Source organism: Gymnoscopelus microlampas (assembly GCF_963454915.1).
Source record: "Gymnoscopelus microlampas genome assembly, chromosome: 21".
NCBI classification, from domain to species: domain Eukaryota; kingdom Metazoa; phylum Chordata; class Actinopteri; order Myctophiformes; family Myctophidae; genus Gymnoscopelus; species Gymnoscopelus microlampas.
Genome location: NC_139958.1, coordinates 41478908 through 41500864, shown reverse-complemented (window position 1 = coordinate 41500864; position 21957 = coordinate 41478908). Strand labels below are relative to the sequence as shown.

General features: G+C 39.9%; 2 protein-coding genes and 1 long non-coding RNA gene across 3 annotated transcripts in view; all 3 read right to left on the bottom strand.

Annotated features, from left to right (window-relative positions):
- Positions 1-3700: 3700 nt before the first annotated feature.
- On the bottom strand, positions 3701-5054 carry LOC311037099. The gene is made up of 3 exons (XR_014599926.1): positions 4981-5054; positions 4318-4404; positions 3701-3797 (listed from the first exon to the last, which is right to left on the bottom strand). It is a non-coding gene; the product is annotated as an uncharacterized lncRNA (long non-coding RNA).
- Positions 5055-5608: 554 nt separating this feature from the next.
- Positions 5609-21957, bottom strand: part of LOC311038011 (scavenger receptor cysteine-rich type 1 protein M130-like) — a gene marked incomplete at both ends in the record, with an annotated part of 36090 nt that continues 19741 nt past the window's right edge. Inside the window, 5 exons of the mRNA XM_084047307.1 lie at positions 5609-5638; positions 6950-7107; positions 14101-14361; positions 15298-15606; positions 21876-21957. The exon at positions 21876-21957 is cut by the window's right edge and continues 182 nt beyond it. Of these exons, the coding sequence (XP_083903433.1) occupies positions 5609-5638; positions 6950-7107; positions 14101-14361; positions 15298-15606; positions 21876-21957 (840 nt within the window). The remainder of the gene's footprint in view (positions 5639-6949; positions 7108-14100; positions 14362-15297; positions 15607-21875) is intronic.
- Positions 15631-21457, bottom strand: LOC311037293 (scavenger receptor cysteine-rich type 1 protein M160-like; the record flags this gene model as incomplete). Its single annotated transcript, XM_084046415.1, has 6 exons — positions 15631-15648; positions 16098-16381; positions 16512-16829; positions 18963-19110; positions 20706-20860; positions 21406-21457. 6 exons carry the CDS (start codon positions 21455-21457, stop codon positions 15631-15633), a joined length of 975 nt encoding a protein of 324 aa, XP_083902541.1.

Below are 21957 nucleotides of genomic sequence, written 5' to 3'. Positions count from 1 at the left end.
GTAGGATAGCACTACGTAGTTGACGTAGGCTTTACGTAGGCTACGTCCAGGATCTCTTCACGCACATGCTGTCTCACGAATGTAGTTTTAGCACAGACGAAACGGAACCTACGAAGATGGTGTCTACTGAAGCCAATTTAGATGAGACGTTGGGCACACACAGCTGCTACTAACGAAGATAGTGCGCAGCGGGGTTGCTACTGCGCAGATGCGTGGAGGCACCTACGCAGCTTCTAGGCTACGCAGGAGCTCAAATTCGTTTGGGAAACGCGGCCATTGACATTTATCCCTTGTAGGGACTGAAAAGTCTGTGGGGGGAGAGGGCCGGAGCTCTTAATTAATCCCTTTGAACTTCAAATGGGTTGTGCACTGTTGATTTATTGGGTCATAAAACTCGATCTCTCTCTAATCAATGAATGCATCAAATAATCACTTTGTCACCTGTCTGGAGCCTGAGTAAGCCAAATAAGCAGCAAGAATATAACCAGATAAGACTAAAGCCACACATAATAATAACACTAAGACTAACAGTTCCCTCCTAAGGTGGTCTCCAGGTTGGGGGTTATCTTGGACTTCAGCTGTGATGTCAGGGTGTGTGTCCACATCATCATACACCTCCTGTGGATCCTCTACCTCATAGATCACTGCATATGTACACACACACACACACACACACACACACACACACACACACACACACACACACACACACACACACACACACACACACCCCACTATTATTACGCCACTTTTTGCAGTTCTGGCTTAAAGGGCAAGACCACTTTGGTAGAGGTTTGGGTTGTGTAGTTACCTCTTGCCATGATGTAACTCCAAAGGTGGACAAGAAATCAAAAATAATCGTTCCATTGATTAGAAATTGATAATTCAAAATATGCTCCTCATTGACTTACATTGTACAGTCAAACAGCTCTCAAAGTCACTCTTTTAGCACATAAACAAACACAAACAAAGTTGATTCAGACAATAAAGAACATCACCAAACCCAGTACTGTTTTTTTTTTTTTATATAAAAATGTGAATTTCCTGTTGATTTTGCTATTTTTATAAAGAAGAAAACCTGGACTGGATTCGCGGATCCGGATCTTCAAATAGTAAAATCAGCAGGAAGTTAACATTTTTATAAAAAAAAAAAAACAGTACTGGGTTTGGTGATGTTCTATATTGTCTGAATCAGCTTTGTTCGTGTTCGTTTACGTGCTTATAGAGTGACTTTGAGAGCTGTTTTACCATACAATGTAAGTCAATGAGGAGCAAATTTAGAATTATCAATTTCTATTCAATGGAGCAATTATTTTTGATTTCTTGTCCACCTTTGGATTTACATCATGGCAAGGTAAATACACAACCCAAACCTCTACCAAAGTGGTCTTGCCCTTTAACCGTAATCATTAAACACAACTCACAACCATTGGCCAAAGGGTGGCGCTATAGCACTCCAAAATGCAAACTTTGAACACATCATGTCACTTTGACCATTAAGCTCCGCTCTTAGATTTTCTGCCATTTTGAGTAGTTTGAAAAACACTTTTTAGCAATCTGCGTGAAACATTAAACCCACAATAATAATAATATTGTTTTTATATTGCACTTAACATTTGAAACAAATCTCAAAGTGCTACAGTAAAGAAAAAGAAAACATTTGCATAAAAACAACACTTCTAAAAGAAAGGAGTCTAAAACAATTTATTAAAAAAATAAAGAATACATATTTACTGTTGTACATGCAGAATTACTGTACTTATTATTACTAGGATAAAAAACTTGTCTTCACAACGTGACGACACACACACACACACACACACACACACACACACACACACACACACACACACACACACACACACACACACACACACACACACACACACACACACACACACACACAAATTCTCATTAATATTATTCATTGTGTGCTTTCTCATAAAGGTGTAACAATGACTCCAACTTTCCTGCATGTTGAGTGTTGGTGTGGTGAGGTTGTGGGTTGAGGACCACGGTCACTTCCTCCTCATGGATGACATCATGACAAAAGGAGGAAGTACTTACTGCATCGTTCAGAGTGACCTCCGCTGTGTCTGACCTGCATCCTGCTTTCAACATGACAAGAGAATAGAAGCACAAGAACTCAAAACAACTTCATTCATCCACACACTGTTGCAGTATGTGGATTAGAGCCCTGCAGGCCCGCTGGGGCCCGCCCAGGGCCCGGCCTGGCCCGCCAAAACGGGCCGGGCTAGGGCCCTTTCTGTATTTGATCATCGGGCCTAGGGCCGGCTCGGGCTCACCGAACATTTTGTGCAGATAATTTCACTCTGGTAACATAATCCGCCTCTCGCGAAACCCCGGTATAGTTCATGGTTGTGCAGCAGCACTAGCAGCCTGCAGGCACGTTGCTAGTAGTAGTCACGTGACAACAACACACACACACACATGTCGCACACACATGAGAACAAGCCTATACTTTTTCTTCACGGCGCTCGTGACTCAAAATGAGGAGTTTTTGTTTGTGTGTTACGCACTGGATTGGAACTATTTTTGCAATATTATTCTTCACAGTTTACCTCAAAGAAAGGTAGACCATAATCTTTTTTTCTTGTTGTTGCTGGCTGGGTGAGGATCATGATGACGCTGCTGTCTTGACTTCATGTGGTTGTGGGTTTGTTTATCAGAGCACGAGAGTGCAGCCGGCCGCCGTGCTGCGCGGCACGGACCATTTCACGCTCGAAAATAATGAATTAATAATAGTAAATAAATGATGTCTTTATTTTTAGAGAGGGATAGGGAAAGTAGGCTGACAGGAAATGGTGAGAGAGATTGGGGGGGGCACGCAACAAAGGTCGTCGGAAACGGGAGTCAAACCTGCGACACGCTGTCAGGCTGCCATTGCAGCCTAGGGTGCCTGAACCGCCACACTACGGCCCAGGCCAAGAGTTCTCACTCTTGTAAGTAGCTCTGGATAAGAGCGTCTGCTAAATGTCTATTCTGTAAGCTGTCAACGTGTAAACTGTACATGAAAGAGGACTATGGTTTAGTTGGAGCGTATTGTTTCGACTATAATGCAACCTCCTGAATCTTGACTGTTGATGAGCTTCAAAAAGCCCTGTTGTAGATGCATTTCCAACGTCACACTGATAAAAATCAGTATGCGCTCGCAGGCCGGGGCCCGACCGCTCATTAGATGTAATGTAAAAGTGGTCACAAACTAAAATGTTAAAAAATGCATCCTATCCAATTTCAGATGCTGTTTTCCTCCCAGTGTGGAGGAAGAAGGTTTAGGATGGATGTTTACTGTGATACTGTATCTATCTCTGAAATATATACCTTGGTGTGTGTAAACAATTATAGCGATTTGGATATCTGTTGGGAATTAATTACATGAAACAGGCATCTGTGCGTGCAGCCTCAATGTTGGTAAACAATGAATCCGTCTATAGGGCATAGCAGTGGTGGCCATTTTGTGATATAAATATTTTGAGAAATCTATATGGGAAAAGTAAATGGGCTTTTTATGAGTGGAACCACAAAATGGCTGCCACTGCTATGCCCTATACAGTGATACTGTATTATACAGTACATGGTGTTATACAGTGTTATGCCCTTTGTCAGAGTACTGAGACTGGGTTAGATAATGAATGTGTCATCATCAATCATAGTCTGATGAGAATGTAAATATCACTCACCAAGTTGATGCAAGACTTTCATTTCATTTGCAGTGATGCCAATCTCCTCATATTCAACACCTTCATCCTCTTTGTCTTTTTGTGAAGATTGTCTTACTATATGACAACACAAGTTAGAAAACTACTGGTGAAAAAATATACGTACCGTTTTAAATGCAATATTACTGTGCTTATTATTATTACTATAGGATAAAGATGTCTTCACAACGCGCGCGCGCGCACACACACACACACACACACACACACACACACACACACACACACACACACACACACACAAATGATTGTGAACAGTCACATAAAAACGACATATTGCTACTGTTCAACATTAGATTTTGGCTCTAACATTTCCATTTGAATTGGTACTAGAAAAAACATGATACTATGTGTCCAAATACTGGCCTCTAACGACCAGATAGTAGTATTACTTCATCTACATGGGTATCAGGCTGTGTTTATTTCTTTCAAATGACTGGACAAGTATTAAAACATGTCGTTCAGTGAATTCACATGATTTGCATGATGTTCAAGCCTCCTATTGACACAGTTCATATGAAAGAGAACATCCTATGACTCCAACCATGTTCATAGAATACATTAATATAACGTTACTCACAGTTGGTGGCCTGGCCTGGAATCAAACCTGGGACAACCAGGGCCTCTGGCTCCACAGACGTGCTCTCTAATGATTCTGCAATGACCGCTACAGAATGGTATTTAGTTAACATGATGTTTAGACAGATGCTAGATTCATTGTGTTTACCTGGTATCCTAGTTTCTTTGAGGCAATACATTATTCTCTCTGCACTCTATTTATGTGACTATCTACCCTGTCGTTGTTGACTAGTGTTGATGCTGCTTACTCTGATCTCACTCTTGTAAGTAGCTCTGGATAAGAGTGTCTGCTAAATGTCTATTTTGTAACCTGTCAACATGTAAACTGTACATGAAAGAGGACTATGGTTTCGTTCTGAGGTTGGAGCACATTGTGTCGACTATAGGGCAGAGCAGTAATTTATATAAATGTATATTATTTTAGGAAATTTCTATAGGGAAAAATGAATGGGTTTTCCATCCATGGCACCACAAAATGGCCACCACTGCTATGCCCTAATAATGAGATAACACAACCTCCTGACACTTGACTGTTGATGAGCTTACAAAAAGCCTGGTTATACGGTGTTATACAGTGTGTCACAGTGTGTCACAGTGAGACTGGGTTAGATAATTAATGTGTACTGTATCACTGTCTAGTAATGAGAATGTAAATATCACTCACCAAGTTGATCCAAGACTTTCATTTCATTTGCAGTGATGCCAATCTCCTCATATTCAACACCTTCATCCTCTTTGTCTTGTTCTGAAGATGTTCTTACTAGATGACAACGTGGTAAAAAAAATATACATTTACTGTTGTACATGCAGTATTACTGTACTTATTATTACTATATAGGATAAACATGTCTTCACAACGTGGTACACACACACACACACACACACACACACACACACACACACACACACACACACACACACACACACACACACACACACACACACAAGGAAAGAATCTTTGAAAAACATTTTCATTTGAATTGGTAACTCAGGACAAATTTAATGCTGCACAATGTAACTTTTTATTGTACAGTATTAATACAATGTAATGTAAATAGAATATAACTTTACAATTGGAGTGGTTGTATTTTGCCTCCCTGCTCTTACAATCCAGCTATGTGTCAAAAAAAATAATACTGGACACGTATAAAACATGTTGTTCAGTGAATTTACATGATTGACAAATTATTCACATAATGTTCAAGCCTCCTATTCACAAAGTTTATATCAAATAGAATATCCTATGACTACAACCATGTTCATAGAATACATTAATATAATGTTACTCACAATTAACAGTGGCAGGTGTTCTCACACACAGGCTGAAGAGGATCAGCAGCATCACAATCACAATGGGTATGGTACAACTAAGGGCATTCATATCCAGGACTGAATTCATTTGAATTTGTTGGTTGAATAAAGCAAACGAGATCATCATCATCATCAAAAATAATAATCAGAATTGGTTCACTCATCAGCATATAGGAACAATCACAACAACTTAACAACACATTTAGTTTAAGATGATCAGTGAAAGTAGGAGTGGTACCTTTACAATAGATTTCAGCTGGTTTGACTTTCTTACAAGACTTCCGGTGGACACAGTCTCTGATGTCCTGATCTTTTGTGCAAACCAGAGTCATTTTCAGGTCCTACAATCAAAATCAAAACTTCCTTTAGTGTTTGTGAGTTTTTTCCTCAATGGTTTCAGTCAGGAATGTCACACAAAAACACATTTCATAAAAAATAATGTGCAGAATAGACCAGAGTGATGAGATGTCTTAAAGTCAATGTGACTTAAAAGACAAAGCAAACAAAACAGTTGTTTACCTCCTCTGTGGAATTCACATCTGTCATAATGTTCTCAATGCCTTCACCACAACCAAGCTTCTTGCACAGTAGGATCTTAAAATCCTTTGTTACATTTAGGGGACACACATGCTCCCACTTATTTTGGTATAGGACACTAAGTCTGCCTCTGCACTTCTCTTTGGTCTTGAAGACGATGCCATCTGTAACAAGTGAGATGAAAAACTCTGCTTTATATGTGGAAACACTATTGCATCCAAGCGTTTGAATGGATTTATACAGTATTAGTAGCATATACAGTAGGTATGAATTAGCAAAAGAACAAAGGAAAACAGTACAGGAAAACTAGGAAGAGTATTCAACCACTAAAGGTAGAGAAAAAAAAATATTGCAATCCAATGACAGTTTCAAATGAAAAAAATAAAAATGATCTGGTCTCAATTCCAAGCCATTGTCCATTATGTCTAAAAACCTTGTAAATAAGATGATGGGTTCAATTAATATAAAATCCTAAAAAGTTCCTATAGACCCTAACCCTACAGTACTTTGTCCACTTCAATGTCCAAAATGCCTGTTTTACAGTAATAAATGGATGCCATTTCAATTTTAATTATTATTTTTCCATTAGAAAATAAAGTGATAAATACTGAAATAAAATATTGTGTAGATTCTTAAATAACCTCATATAGCCTACAGTAGCTATACAGTATAAAATACAATATTCAAAAAATGTAGACTAAAAACAGCTGACAGAAAATCTGCAAATATTCTTTACAAAAAAATCTGAAGAGTGTCGCTTATCACAAGTATATACAATAATTCACCTGTACAGTAGACAGACACCAGTCCTCCAGCACAGTGAGCCGACCGGACCGTCTCACACTGCCGAAGACTGGACTCAGAGCCCAGGCAACGGACGTGGTAAACATCTGACCCAGTTCTTCTATGTTTTTAGGACAGCTCAAGCGAAGCGAGCTGTCCTCTATGGAGAGAGATGAAAGGCGTCTGAGGTATGTGGGATGTAACCTCTGCAGGCTTATAAAGAGAGGAGGTGGCTTAGGCGAAAAAGGGGCGTAACGGGGCGTGATTTGGTCAGGGACTCTCTGTTTGTGGGAAAAAGTGGGCCGGCTTGCTAAAAAAGGGTCTGGTTGCCACCGATTGGTTGCTGCAACTTGGATTCATGCAGGGAGACGCCCCCTCTTTGCTCCAAACACCGATTGGTTGCTGCAACTTGGATTCATGCAGGGAGACGCCCCCTCTTTGCTCCGAAAAATTTGGAACGGCTGCCTGTTGTCACAGGCACTCAGGCACTGCAGAGAAGTAGACACAGTGGTGGAAAAAGTACTCAAATTCTTTACTTAAGTAAAAGTACCAATACTGCAATATAAAAATACTCCGTTACAAGTAAAAGTCCAGAATTAAAAATGTACTTGAGTAAAAGTACAAAAGTATTGGCATCAAAATGTACTTAAAGTACCAAAAGTAAAAGTACTAAATATTTGAAAATAGCCGATCTACAAATATTTGAAAATAGCCGATCTACAAGCTCACAAGGCGTCGCGATGCGACGCGTTGTGAGCTTGTAGATCTGCTATTTTCAAATAGCCTATAGGTATGAAATAGGGCTAAAGTGGTTAATGTATATTTCATTATATCATAGTTTATATCTGAAAAGTAACTAGTAACTAAAGTTTTCAACTAAATGTAGAGTAAAAGTGCAATATTTGCCTCTGAGATGTAGTGGAGTAGAAGTAAAAGTATTGTAAATTGGAAATACTCAAGTAAAGTACAAATACCTCAAAACTGTACTCAAGTACAGTACTTTAGTAAATGTACTTAGTTACTTTCCACCACTGAGTAGACATGTAGACTATAGACTATGGAGGCATCAGAATTTTGTATTAAATTATAGAATGCACCAAAACATTAATAAGTGTTGACTTGAATCTATTTAAGCCACAATAAAGCCCCGCTTTTATTTTTGATTTTTATTTGGGGTTTATTTAGCATAGTTTTAGATGATTTTCTGTGCACATTTCTTCATTTAAGCATCGCAAGCTGCGAACGGCCTTTTTGCATGTAGTTGAAGCGCAAGGGGCGGCGGGGGGGAGAGAGTCGCAGATAGACAGCTGGAGAGTTGAATAACCTCCTCTTCAAATAACCAGATTTATTTACCAAAGTAGCCTATGTAGGCGACCTACATGTTTATGTTTTAGCTTAGACACGGGTAGCCTACAATAGTTGGTAGATGATTGGTAAATTATTAACCATGACAACGACTCAAAGACTTTTATTTTGTACTTTCTTGAACCACAAGCATATCGCTGCACCAGTAGGCTACATGAGAGAGAAAAAGGGGGGGGGGGCCACTTGATACACAAAAACAAAGCTGGCAATGTATTGCTAATATCCAGGGATGCTTTGTTAGGCTACAGAGTGCAAAGCACTACATTTAGCCAGTGAGAATTGCAGTGTACATAAAGTGCGCTCGGAAAGGTTTATTTTAGGAGCGCTTTGTGATGCACCGTGCAGTCAAATCCGCGGTGTCAATAAATTCCACTGCCCGCTCTTTGATGAGTCCTCCATCCTCCATGAATCGAATACAAACTGCAACTAGTTCCCGTTTGGAAAGCGGGAAATCTTTATACGCGAGTAGGCCTATTGCAAAATATTGTCCAATGTCCACTGAGTTCAGCCTTTATTTTACCAAGCAGGACTGATGCTGCAGCCTGAAGCAGCTTGCCCTGAAAGTGGTTTAGGCGACCGTTCGTTTAGGCGTCCTCGCGTCGCTGAGTTTGCTCTGGACAAACTTTTTTTTTTACGCTGGTGCCATTGCTGCCTCTCTGCTGTCTCAAGAATCAAACATGAAGAGAACGAGGCCACTCAGGCCAGGACATGTGTGTGGTGTTTATATTGTGCGCTTATGTCAATAAACCGGTTCTGTGAATGAGGGACACAGACAGACACATTTCACACTCGAGTGTGAAATGGGATTCTGAGAATACACATTGGCTCAATTGCTCAAAAGACCCAACATCCTCCAGACACGCAGGACGTAGAGAGAGAATGGATGTGTATTACGTTATTTGTCAGCCTTAAGTATAGGGGCGATATTCATAGTAAATACACAAAAAGCTGTCTGGCGGAGTTAAGGCACAGTGGCCCTCATTTATCAACGCGGTGTAGCCCGAATAATGAACGTACGGCGATATCACCGCACCTTTCGGCATTTATCAATATATCCTGACGTGGGCTTCATCCTACTTTACGCTGAGATCTCACGTCTGGTCGAGACCAATTGTTGACGTTGGCTGCGCCCGTTTATTCCATTCTAGACCTGCGGAGCAGACGGTCTGACAGGCATCTGGACACATATATCCACTCCAAAATGTATATCTACACTAATAAATAATCCCTGTGAAAATATAACATTTTATAAAGTAATTTAAACAAACTGCTTTAACAGTCATTCGGTTAGGCTTGCAGATCTGCATGGCTGCGTTGGCTATTTGAAAATAGCAGATCTACAAGCTCACAACAGGTCCCATCACTACGCGTTGTGAGCTTGCAATTGTAGATCTGCTATTTTCAGCGCAGCAGCGATTCTGCGAGATAATTTTCGGGAGCCCCGAGTCCCCGACATTCTTTTCATGGACAGTGAGGTCCAGAGAGAGAGAGAGAGAGAGAGAGAGAGAGAGAGAGAGAGAGAGAGAGAGAGAGAGAGAGAGAGAGAGAGATAACCACGATAACGCAATGGTGATTATGAACCACGTACCCAAACCCGTTAAAGGCTGCTTTTCCCAAGCTGAACTATACTATTGTTCAATGAAAAGCATTGTAATCCGATTAGTGGCCATTTTTTCATAATGTATTCGAGTGCAATACACCTACCAACCGATAGGGTCACTCTGTTAAAAGCATATGGCCACCGATCAGATTAAAATGCTTTTTATTGAACAATACGGATGATACAGGTACTTTTGAGAGCCCATATATACATGTAACCTCCGTCGCCATGGGATAAGCACTTTATCTTTGAAATATGAACGTTTATGTAGATGTACGGGTCATAAATGGAGAAAGTGCAAACACTAGGTTGAAGTTCATCCATGACGGTCGTGACAGTCGACCGTCGTGTATCCGTGGCTATTACTCCCTCTAACATTTCCCATGTTTTTAGCAGTGGTGGAAAAAGTACTCAAATTCTTTACTTAAGTAAAAGTACCAATACTGCAATATAGAAATACTCTTGTTACAAGTAAAAGTCCAGAATTCAAAATTTACTTGAGTAAAAGTACGAAAGTATTGGCATCAAAATGCACTTAAAGTACCAAAAGTAAAAGTACTAAATATTTGAAAATAGCAGATCTTCAAGCTCACAACGGGTCGCGATGCGACGCGTTGTGAGCTTGTAGACCGGCTAGGTATAAAATAGGGTTAAAGTGGTTAATGTATGTTTCATTATATCATAATTTATATCTGAAAAGTAACTAGTAACTAAAGTTTTCAAATACATGTAGTGGAGTAAAAGTACAATAGTTGCCTCTGAGATGTAGTGGAGTAGTAGTAAAAGTATTGGAAATTGGAAATACTCAAGTAAAGTACAGATACCTCAAAATTGTACTTATAAGTACAGTACTTGAGTAAATGTACTTAGTTACTTTCCACCACTGGTTTTTAGTGTATTGAAATAATGTCATGCATATTTGTCCAGTGCATAGCCTACTGCAGGCCTTGTTGACTAGATTTAGAATAGATTTTTAAGCTCTTGCTCCTGAAATGATCGATTATTTTTTAAGGGGAAACGCCATCATTTAACATGCAAGTCAATGGGTGAGAAGGACATTGCCAGGCACAAGTGTAGGTAATTAATGTATTTGTGCAAGATGACCCTGCTACTGTATATAAAATGTGTATATTACTCGTTCATCATGGTTCATGTTCAAATAGCTCAATCCAAAATATAATGCTGTAGGCCTAAGTGTTAGGCTGTATTTACGCACCTGCTTAATTGTAATTAATGCTTAAATATAGTTATGACCGGTATTTTGTATCAGATGTCTGATACATTTGATTCATTCCGGACATTGGGACCAGCAGGTTACAATCCTATATCGTAACCCCTGGTATTGACCACATTGCTTAGCAGAGTTCAGTGATGCAAATGCATGTCAAGTTGATCAACAGATTGTATTATTCTCCAATGCAATAACAGTACTGAAATGAAGGCTATAAGGGCAATAATGGGAGCCCTTTCTTTTTTAAAGTAACTTCAAAGTTACTTTTCACAGTAACGCATTACTTTTTGGTGTAAGTAACTAGTAAAGTAACTGAGTTACTTTTACATGACAAGTAACTAGTAATGGTAACTAGTCACTGGTTTTCAGTAACTAGCACACCACTAGCACAACACTACAACGGTGTCTAACCGAGAGTTATACTTCTCCAGTACAACGGTGTCTAACCGAGAGTTATACTTCTCCAGTACAACGGTGTCTAACCGAGAGTTATACTTCTCCAGTACAACGGTGTCTAACCGAGAGTTATACTTCTCCAGTACAACGGTGTCTAACCGAGAGTTATACTTCTCCAGTACAACGGTGTCTAACTGAGAGTCCATGCAGATCACAGTTGACAAATATTATATATTATCGGAGCTATTATTAATGTTATCGGTTTTATCGTGATGACGTCATAATTCCTGATATCGAACCGATAATTATCGGGCCGATACTTATCGTGCACTAATAATTTTATCGCAAATTATTGTCTCCGCCAGGCCGAAGGCATGGCGAGAGAGTATGTTTTACCCCCTGTCCGTCCGTGTGTCTGTGTGTGTGTGTGTCCGTGTGTCTGTGAACAGCTAATCTCTGGCACCGTTGGCTTGATCGCAGTGAAACTGTGCACACACACTCCCTGGATGCCAGAGCAGAACCTCTGCCCCAAATTTTTCACATGGGCCTTTTATAGCGCCACCAGGAGGCTGATTTGTGCAAAAGACATTTTTGGACAGTACTCCTACAGATTTTATCCAAACATCACGCAAATCGGTGCACAGTATCTCTATAGTCATGTGATCAACACAGATCTGCCTGATTTTCCATATTCCATCCTGATTGGCTAAGGTTGGCTTCCAAAGTTTGCAGGATTGGTCCATTTTGAACTAAATGCCTCAAATCATGAACGCAGCTTGTGATTTATGTGAAATTTAACACGCATGTTCCCACTAGGCCGAGGAAGAAATGCCATTTGAAAATGTTCAAATCAGCCTCATGGTGGCGCTATAAAAGGCAGATTTGTGTTTTTAACTATCTGCACCGATCTGCGTGAAACTTTGCACACATACTCCCTAGAGGCCAAGGAAAAATATCTGCCCTGCATTTTTCACATTAGCCTTTTATAGCGCCACCAGGAGGCCGACTTATGTAAAACTTTTTTTTTTTTAGATTAAGCCTTCACATTTTTTCCAAATTTCACGCAAATCGGTACACATGATCTCTATAGTCATGTGATCAAGATGCATCTGTTTGATATTTCATATTCCATCGTGATTGGCTAACATTGACATCTAAAGTTTGCAGGAGTGGCCCGCTTTGAACAAAATGCCGCAAATCATGAACACAGCGTCCAATTGTGGTGGAACTTTGCACGCACATTTGCACTACGTTGAAGAACAAACGCCACCCTTTTAACATTGCCCTATTATAGCGCCACCAGGAGGCAGATGTTTCTTTTTTATATTACTTTTAATTTTGTCCAAACATGCAAATCAGTACACATGATCTCTATAGTCAAGTGATCAAGATGGATCTGTCAAATTTTTTATATTCCATCCTGATTGGCGAATTCCGAAAATTGCTGGCCCACAATAACCTACCTGACCTGGCGGAGACCTGTGCTCCGAGGAGCACTTTTTCTGGTTTTTATATTTTTCTCTGTTGTTGGTGACAACTCTAGTGCGACGCCACGACGGCACGACGGTGTCATGAATGCGTCCTTTCACAATATTGTGCGTCAGCGACGCAGGACGCAGGCCTATGAGCATCTCTGCTCAGTGCGGCTGCAGAGTTCATGTGCAACATCGCATGGCTGTGGCTTTACAGTTTTCCTTCGCCGTGTCTGTAGGTCACCCCCAGGGACCCCCAAGGGTCTCCAGGGACCCCTAAGGGGGGGGGACGACCGCGGACCTCCTTTTTTTTTTTTTTTTTTTTTTTTCATCCCATGCTTTTGTACCCCCAAAACTATTTTCTTTTTTTTTGGGGGGGGGGGGGGGTCCTGCGCTGTCCATCATGACATCTATGTCATTCTTTCTTGTTTAAAGGGCAGAGCATTGCCACAGTCCCGCTCTCTGCAAACTATTTGTGAATGTTTGTCATCCCAGTGATCACTGCACACCCTGATGCCATCGAACTTCACCTTACCAGAGCACCTTCTCCCAACCCTCCCTGATAGGCTAATCTGAGGGTTTTCTGGGAAAACAGAAACAACAACAAATCAACATAAACAAATAAAACCCCAATCCCACAACCACACAGATGTGATAGCGCTGCAAAACATATGTTATGTGGTCACGTAGAGATCTCATTCAAACCATTTTTGAGGCATACATCTACTGGGCCTGATGAGGCCTAAATATCCCTCATCCAATAATCTTTGACAAAAAATAAATAAATAAACTGTCCTGTTCCCCACGTAAACATGAATCTTGATATTAAGTCACAGTTTGAACACATTACAATCTTGTGTGTTAATATAACTCTTATTGTGTACAAATGGGCTGTTATAATCCTGGGTGTAAAGTTTTTATTTTTAATTTTTATAATTAAATTTAAATATATTTTTAGTTGTTTTAGTTTTGGATTACACGGTTTGGTAATACTATTTATTACTCTAGAATTGGAGATGTAGTAGTAGTAATAGTTATTACTCTGGCATTGGAGGTAGACCCCTTGGTTCCTGGAGTTTGTATTTTCACGTTCACAGTCCCAGATGGTTTTCAGGTTCTTCACATCGCTACAGTTGAAGCTCTTCTCCCACAGATCAGAAGAACTAATTGATGCTGTATGCTTTTTATAACCGCCACGGTCTAGATGACGACACAGTTTGTCTCCCTCTTTGTCTGTCCAGCCATGGCTAGAAACCATCCTGGAACCATTCTGGCTGTAAACAAACACATGTCCCTCAAAGTAGTGGCTTCCACTTTGTTTTGGTTCTTGTAATCTGATCTTCTGCCAGTCTGAGAAGTAACAGACACAGAGGATAGTTGATGTAGACCAAGAAATATTAATTATTGCCTCAGTTCAAGATACTTTTGTTGTAAAAGCATATCCTACAACAGTACAAATTCACAAATGGACTGTCTGTGACATGCACATTGCCTGTAGGGTACAAAACCTATTTAAGTGTTGGGCTTTTGTGTTATCCTTTTAGCCTTAAAGGTAGGGTAAGTGATATTTTTGGGTTAAAACAAAAAATATTTTGTTAAAAGGTTAAAGCAAAGCACTATAACTGATAGTAATCATTGCTAAAGGGTGTTTGTTTGTTGTCTCCCCATCTCTCCAGCTCTTTAATAAACAGAAAATACATTTTCCGGTAGGTGTCAAAATCTCAGCCAATCGGGAGAAAGTACCCATTTTTAAGCTTAATTTTTATAGTGTTCCAGTTCCAATTTTGTCTGCTCATGTCTTAGTGTCATCACTTCCAATTTCACTTGTTTAATCTATATCCTGATTGAGTTCTCCATCCTGATTGGATAAAATTGGAAATGAAACTTGAAACTGAAACGAAAATGCATTTTCTGTTTTATAAAGAGCTGGAGAGACAAGGAGACTCCTTTTACTGAACAAACACTCTATAGCAATGAGTACTATCAGAATATAGAGCTATTTAACACTTATTTTAACCAAAGAAAATCACTTACCCTACCTTTAATGTTTTACTGTACCTCCATGGCGTTTACATTTCTTAACTTAAGGGCCGTTCACACTGGGCACTTTACTATAAAGATAACAATAACTATATTGTTCACCATAGTATTTTTTAAATATTTAATATTTTAACTATATCGTTATAGTAATAGTTATAGTTATAGTTATAGTGTTCAGTGTGAACGGCCCTTAATAAAGTATTAAATAAATCAATCAAAAGTCAGTTGGAATCATTTAAAACGTACCAGAACACTGGAGGCCACCAAGAGAACAACGTCCTTTGTCCTGTAAAGTAATGTTACAGTCTGCCAGCTTGTGGCTGTTTGCAGGACAGCTCAGTCCTGACACGACTTCAGGTGGACTTTGCGGTAAAGGTCCAAAGAATTCAACAGGCTCGCCGGTCTCTCCACATTGCAGATCTCTGCAGATGGTATTTTGGACATTGGTGTCATCCAGGGTTTCTTTACAGACAGCGTATCGTTGGCCTCGATAGAGTATCTTCACATTTCCAGAACAATGATCTCTGGAATCCTTGAAATCAGCCTTGACACTGGCTGCATGGAAACAGTATAAAAACTTCATGTGAAACAGGTTTTCTACGCATGTACAGAGATAACATATGTCACGTACCACTAAAACAATAAACATAATATAATATAAAATAAAGAATATATTTTTGAATTAAATAAATGTACTTTCAATGTACTGTTAATAATATTTCAATTGGCCGTAGCCTATATAGTCAAGTACCGCTAAAATGACAGTATTGTAGACAATGTATTGATGTTCACAAAATATGATTATTATGAAGAGGTACGATTGAACATATAGTTTACAGTATAACCATAACCATTTTTGCGACATTGTCATTTATTTCTCTCATCTGTTTCAGGTTTTTAATGTTTTATGAAAAGCGTCTTTGAATTGCCTCATTGAAATGTGCTATAGCCTACAAATAAACTTGCCTTGCCTATAACAATAAAAAAGAAATATATATATATATATATATATTACATTTTAGTGTAGGTACTTTACCCAAACAAACAACAAAGGCCGGTTTGTCATCACAGTTGGTCTCTGGGTCTTTTTTCACGATGATGCTCTCAGTCAGGTTGGTGGTGTGATTGGTCGGGTACATTGCCATGATGGTCACATCCCCCTTGATGTTCTGGTCAATCTCAGAGAAAGCAGGTCCACAGCCCAGGTCTGTACACAGCATTTCAGAATTAGCTTCAGTCCAGGTGTGTGCACACACACCCCCACAGCCTGCATGGGTGCACACCTGAACTGTCCCCCAACACTGCTCTGACAGTGTTGCTGTTATAGTACCTGTTGAAATACACATTAAAATCGAACAGAACAAAATGAGGACATCATACCGAACTATGTTCTGTAAGTGAAAATCAAATGAATCACACAACAGCAACATTACAGCAACGTTACAAGGTTAACACATTACCTGAACATTCCACCAAAGCGAGGCTCTGATTGGATGAAGTTGTGTTGTCCTTTGGACAGTGGAAGACTGATGTCTCTGTGGAGGAGCAGTTATAGGACTCACTCCAAACATCATGTTCCATTCCAGGTTCTCCAGAAGGAAGATGAGGGAACAGGGTGACATTAGTGGCATTCCCACAATGCATTTGTCCACACACCACATCAGCAGTGTGGTTCCACGTCTCATTGGTCCCTGAGAGCCAGTAGTCCTTCCTAGCATGCTCTACTGCCACCTGACCAGAACAGGACGTTCCATTCTTCATGAACACCACCTTGTGGTCTGAAAAGCAGGTAGGGGGGGTTATCACAGAATAACTTGTGTGGAGGTGTGGGGTAACACCTACAGAAGCAACCTTCAGCCAATAAGCATAACGCAGAAAAAAGCAATAAGAATAGTCAACTAGAAAAAGTGCTCCTCGGAACACAGGTCTCCGCCAGGTCAGGTAGGTTATTGTGGCCTCCTGGTGGCGCTATAATAGGCCAATGTGAAAAGGGTGCCATTTCTTCTAAGGCCTTTGATGGCAATCGGACACTGTATTCATGATTTGAGGCATTTTGTTCCAAAAATGTGTTTTGCTAAATTAGACCTGCTGGTGGCGCTATAACAGGCCAATGTGGAATGGGTGGCATTTCTTCCTCAACGTAGTGCAAAAGTTTCACCGCAATCGGTTCATGATTTGCGGCATTTTGTTCAAAGCGGGCTAATCCTGCAAGCTTTAGATGTGCGTGATGTTTGGACCAAATCTGTAGGAGTACTGTGAAAAAAATTGTTTTACAAAAAGCGGCCTCCTGGTGGCGCTATAACAGGCCCATGTGAAATATTTGGGGCAAAGGTTCTGAATTGGCATGGACGGACACACACACACACGGACGGATGGGGACACACACGGACGGACGGACGGACGGACAGACAGGGTGCAAAACATACTCTCTCGACATGCCCTTCGGCCTGGCGGAGACAATAATGTCAGATATCATGATCACACAAACACAAGTTTTTTGAAATAATTGATTTTAAAACTCCGCTTCCTGGCAACAAACAAAAAAGGTTTACGGATAGGGATGGTACAGTAGGTATGATTTGAGAGGGGAACTAAACTTAAAACAACAAAGTGTTAGTACTACTTAGAAAAACATGTGTATTTCTGTTTGAGGTGTGAAGCTGTGGAATGGCTTGCCTGAGACTATTAAACAAATTATACATTTAATACAATTAAAAAACAGTTTATAATGGAATCACTATACCGATTGTATTCACATTTATTGTCTCCGCCAGGCCGAAAGGCATGGCGAGAGAGTATGTTTTACCCCCAGTCCATCCGTCCATGGTAACATCACGCAAATCGGTACACACTACACAGTATCTCTATAGTCATGTGATCAGGACAAATCTGTCCGATATTTCATATTCCATCCTGATTGGCTAAGGTTGGCTTCCAAAGTTTGCAGGATTGGTCCGTTTTGAACAAAATGCCTCAAATCATGAACACAGCGTGCGATTTCCGTGAAAACTTGCACACACATTCCCACTAGGCCGAGGAAGAAATACCACCCTTTTCACATTGGACTGTTATAGCGCCACCAGCAGGTCTAAGTTACCAAAACACGTTTTTGCAACAAAATGCCTCGAATCATGAATGCACGCACATTCCCACTAGCCCGAGGAAGAAATGGCACCCTTTTCACATTGGCCTATTATAGCGCCACCAGGTGGCCACAATAACCTACCTGACCTGGCGGAGACCTGTGCTCCGAGGAGCACTTTTTCTAGTTTTTCTTGTATTACGTTGCAATAGCTCTGTCTCAATAGACATATCGGCTTGTTATATTCTCAAGACTACAGAATGAACTTAATGTTTCTCCATTAATAATTTTATCATTGTTGATATACAATTTCTTCTGAATTTATTTATGCTGCTGCTACCATGACCCCATTCAGAAGCATTCATAACTAGAAAAAGTGCTTCTCGGAGCACAGGTCTCCGCCAGGTTGTGGTCCAGCAATGTTCGGAATTCGCCAACCAGGCTGGAATGCGACAAATCAGGCGGATCGGACAGATCCGTCGTGATCACTAAAGAGATCCTGTGTACTGATTTGCGTGATGTTTGGACAACATTTGTAGGGGTAATATTTTTAAGATAATAATAATCGACCTCCAGGTGGCGCTATAATAGGGCAATGTTGAAAGGATGGCATTTCTTCCTCTGCCTAGTGGGAATGTGTGTGTAAAAATTCACGGAAATCGCGCGCTGCGAACAAGCCAACGGAGCCAGAGATTAGCTCTCCACAGACAGACGGACGGACGGACGGACGGACAGGGTGCAAAACATACTCTCTCTCTGGCGGAGACAATAATGATGAAAGTTACATTAAATACAAAAAAAAAACAATAATGCATCATCATTCTCTTACATTCACAGGTGACATGAGCAGTGGAAGTGCATGGGACAGAGTCATTGTACTTGGCCTTGCAGTGCCACAGTGACGTCTCAGTGCCATTACAGTTGACATTGTCCAGTATTCCATGTTGCCTAGTTCTGGTGGTGCTGGTGTAAATCACCTGCAAGACATTCAATGTATTCTGAATAAAATGCATTCCCTTTGCAACACAAACCATTTGTGAGTGAAATTATCTGTTGTAGAGTGTGTGTGCGTGTGTGTGCGTGTGTGTGCGTGTGTGTGTGTGTGCGTGTGTGTGTGTGTGTGTGTGTGTGTGTGTGTGTGTGTGTGTGTGTGTGTGTGCGCGTGCGTGCGTGCGTGCGTGCGTGCGTGCGTGCGTCAGATTTGACAGATTCCATTCCAATTTGTATCTTTTCCAATAGGCCTATATATTTTCACACAAAAGTGGGGTTACAATCATTAGGAAAAGTGGTTTTGGTGAAAAAAAAAAATGCTTGCAATAGATTCAGATTAATGAAAAACACTCATAAGCTACTTAAAGCAGAATATAACGTTTCAGATTTTTCACATATAATGTTGCGGGTACACCAACATTCAGCAGCTGTCACAGATTCCCCTTGGGAAGTTAAAGGGATTGTAGGCAAGTTCAGAGATAAACAAAGAAAAAAACTGTTGTCAAATACCGCCCTCCAGCAGTTTGTTTCCCCGAACACCAGGGGGTGACGCAGGGGGGACTTCTAAACGGGCCATGCCCAAAATAGGTTGCTTTATTCGGATACAATGTGCGGAACTGCCCGCCCCTGCCGGTTCTCTGATTTTTTATTTTTAAATAGGCTCTTTCATGATAAATTGACAACATACTGTATACTGTATATGAAGTTAAACAACTAAATTCTATCCAAACGCTATCTTAAAAGTAAATTCTGTGCCTCAAGAAAGAAGTTTGAGAGCGTTAAAAAAAACGAAAGTAAAAAGTTCACACGGACACGGACGCGCACGGACGCGCACATGCGTGCGTTAATTTACATCCCGACAAACATAACATAAACATAAACAGTAGGGAAAATACGGATTTCAGAAAGAGGACTGTGTTTCAATGCAGGAAAACACCCCAGCATCATTATATAGTGGCTGATATAGGGGAAAAATGCTATATATATATATATATTAGGGTTGTCCGATATTGGCTTTTTTACCGATAACCGATATACCGATATTGTCCAACTCTTAATTACCGATACCGATATCAACCGATACCGATATATGCGGGGATTACTGTGATTAGGGTAAGCTTAAATTTCATATCACACACACCATATACAGTAAAAACTCCTGTAACTTATTTATGAAGCAAAAAAAAATAAAAATGTTTTTTTCAAAAACCGATACCGATTTTTATGCTAATATCGGCCGATAATATCGGACATCCCTAATATATATAATATGTTTTAAATTTAGGCTTAATGTTGCCTAGAAGTTAAACCTTTTAAAGATATTTATTTGTCTTATGATATTTGCTGACTACTGATGGATGGATGAGGAACTTGTGCAGAGATTGTGCAATTCTGAAGTAGAAAGATACAGTTAGTAATAACATGGTATTTAGAACCACAGCACTAGAAATGTACTAGAAATGCCAGGACACTGTAAAATGCTGAATGTTAATTTAAAGTGTAAACATTGACCCGTAAGGTCTGTGTGTGTACCACAGATACATGATTCATTTCATATTAACCATAAAGAATGAGAGCTCACCTTGCCACAGCCCAACTCTCTGCAAACCACTTCTCCATCATGCCTGTCCCAGTCTGAACCACACACAGGCTGCAGACCCATAGAACTGTTGATATAAACTGCACCATAACAATCACTGGAACTGTGGTTGTCCATGAGAATTATGTTGATCTTTTCTGTTAAAACGTTATGGGATTTTACATTGGAGAAAATTAAATAAGTGAAATGCATTTAATTTAAATGATAAAATTAAGAAATAAATGAACATGATCCATTTAATCTGTTTTGTATAATCTTTGAAGTCACAGAAATTAATGACAAAAATATAGGCATAATACCCGTGTCTAAACTGCTTAAATGTGCACGGTTTTGTATCCCCAATAAAATGATACAACATACTGTACTTAAGATGCAATGAATTTAAAATCATGGCTTTTATGTCATGTTTTTCTACTGTGTGTGTAGAGCAAGATAAATATCATGGAACTTAAAGCTTAACAACACAGGAGTTGACTCATTTTTCTTCTTGCTGTGCTGAAACTATGCGATGTACTGTATAACATCTACAGGATATTACCTGAGCAGTTCAGTGTCGGTGGAACTGAGTGGCTCCTGTCACAGGTAAAGTTGTGTGTGACACTGACTCCACATCTCAGTTGTTTGCACATCATATCAGCTGTTATTTTGGTGTTTTCATTGCAGGTAATATTCCAAATGTCACCGTCCTCTACCACCAAGGTTCCAGAACAGACATTGTCCCCGTCTTCTAGCATGGGGTAATCTGTTAACAGACATGAAAATGCACTTTAACATACATCTTTATGTGAAAATCTACCACCACTTTGGCATTGAACATTTGAAGATTAATTGAACAGCAAAGAAATGCATACATATTATATACAGTAGCGACTATATAACATAGAAAATGATATACAGTAGCTACTATATAAAATAGAAAATTATATACCGTAGCTACTATATAAAATACAAAATTATATACAGCAGCTACTATATAAAATACCAAATAATATACAGTAGCTACTATATAAAATACAAGATTATATACAGTAGATACTAGTTACTGTATAAAATACAAAATGACATACAGCAACTACTACAAACAAAATACAAAATGCAAAAGTGTAGACTCCTGCAGAGTATCTCTTATCACAAGTATATAGAATAATTCACCTGAACAGTAGACAGACACCAGTCCTCCAGCACACCGGCCCAGGACCGTCTCACACTGCCCAAGACTGGACTCAGAGCCCTG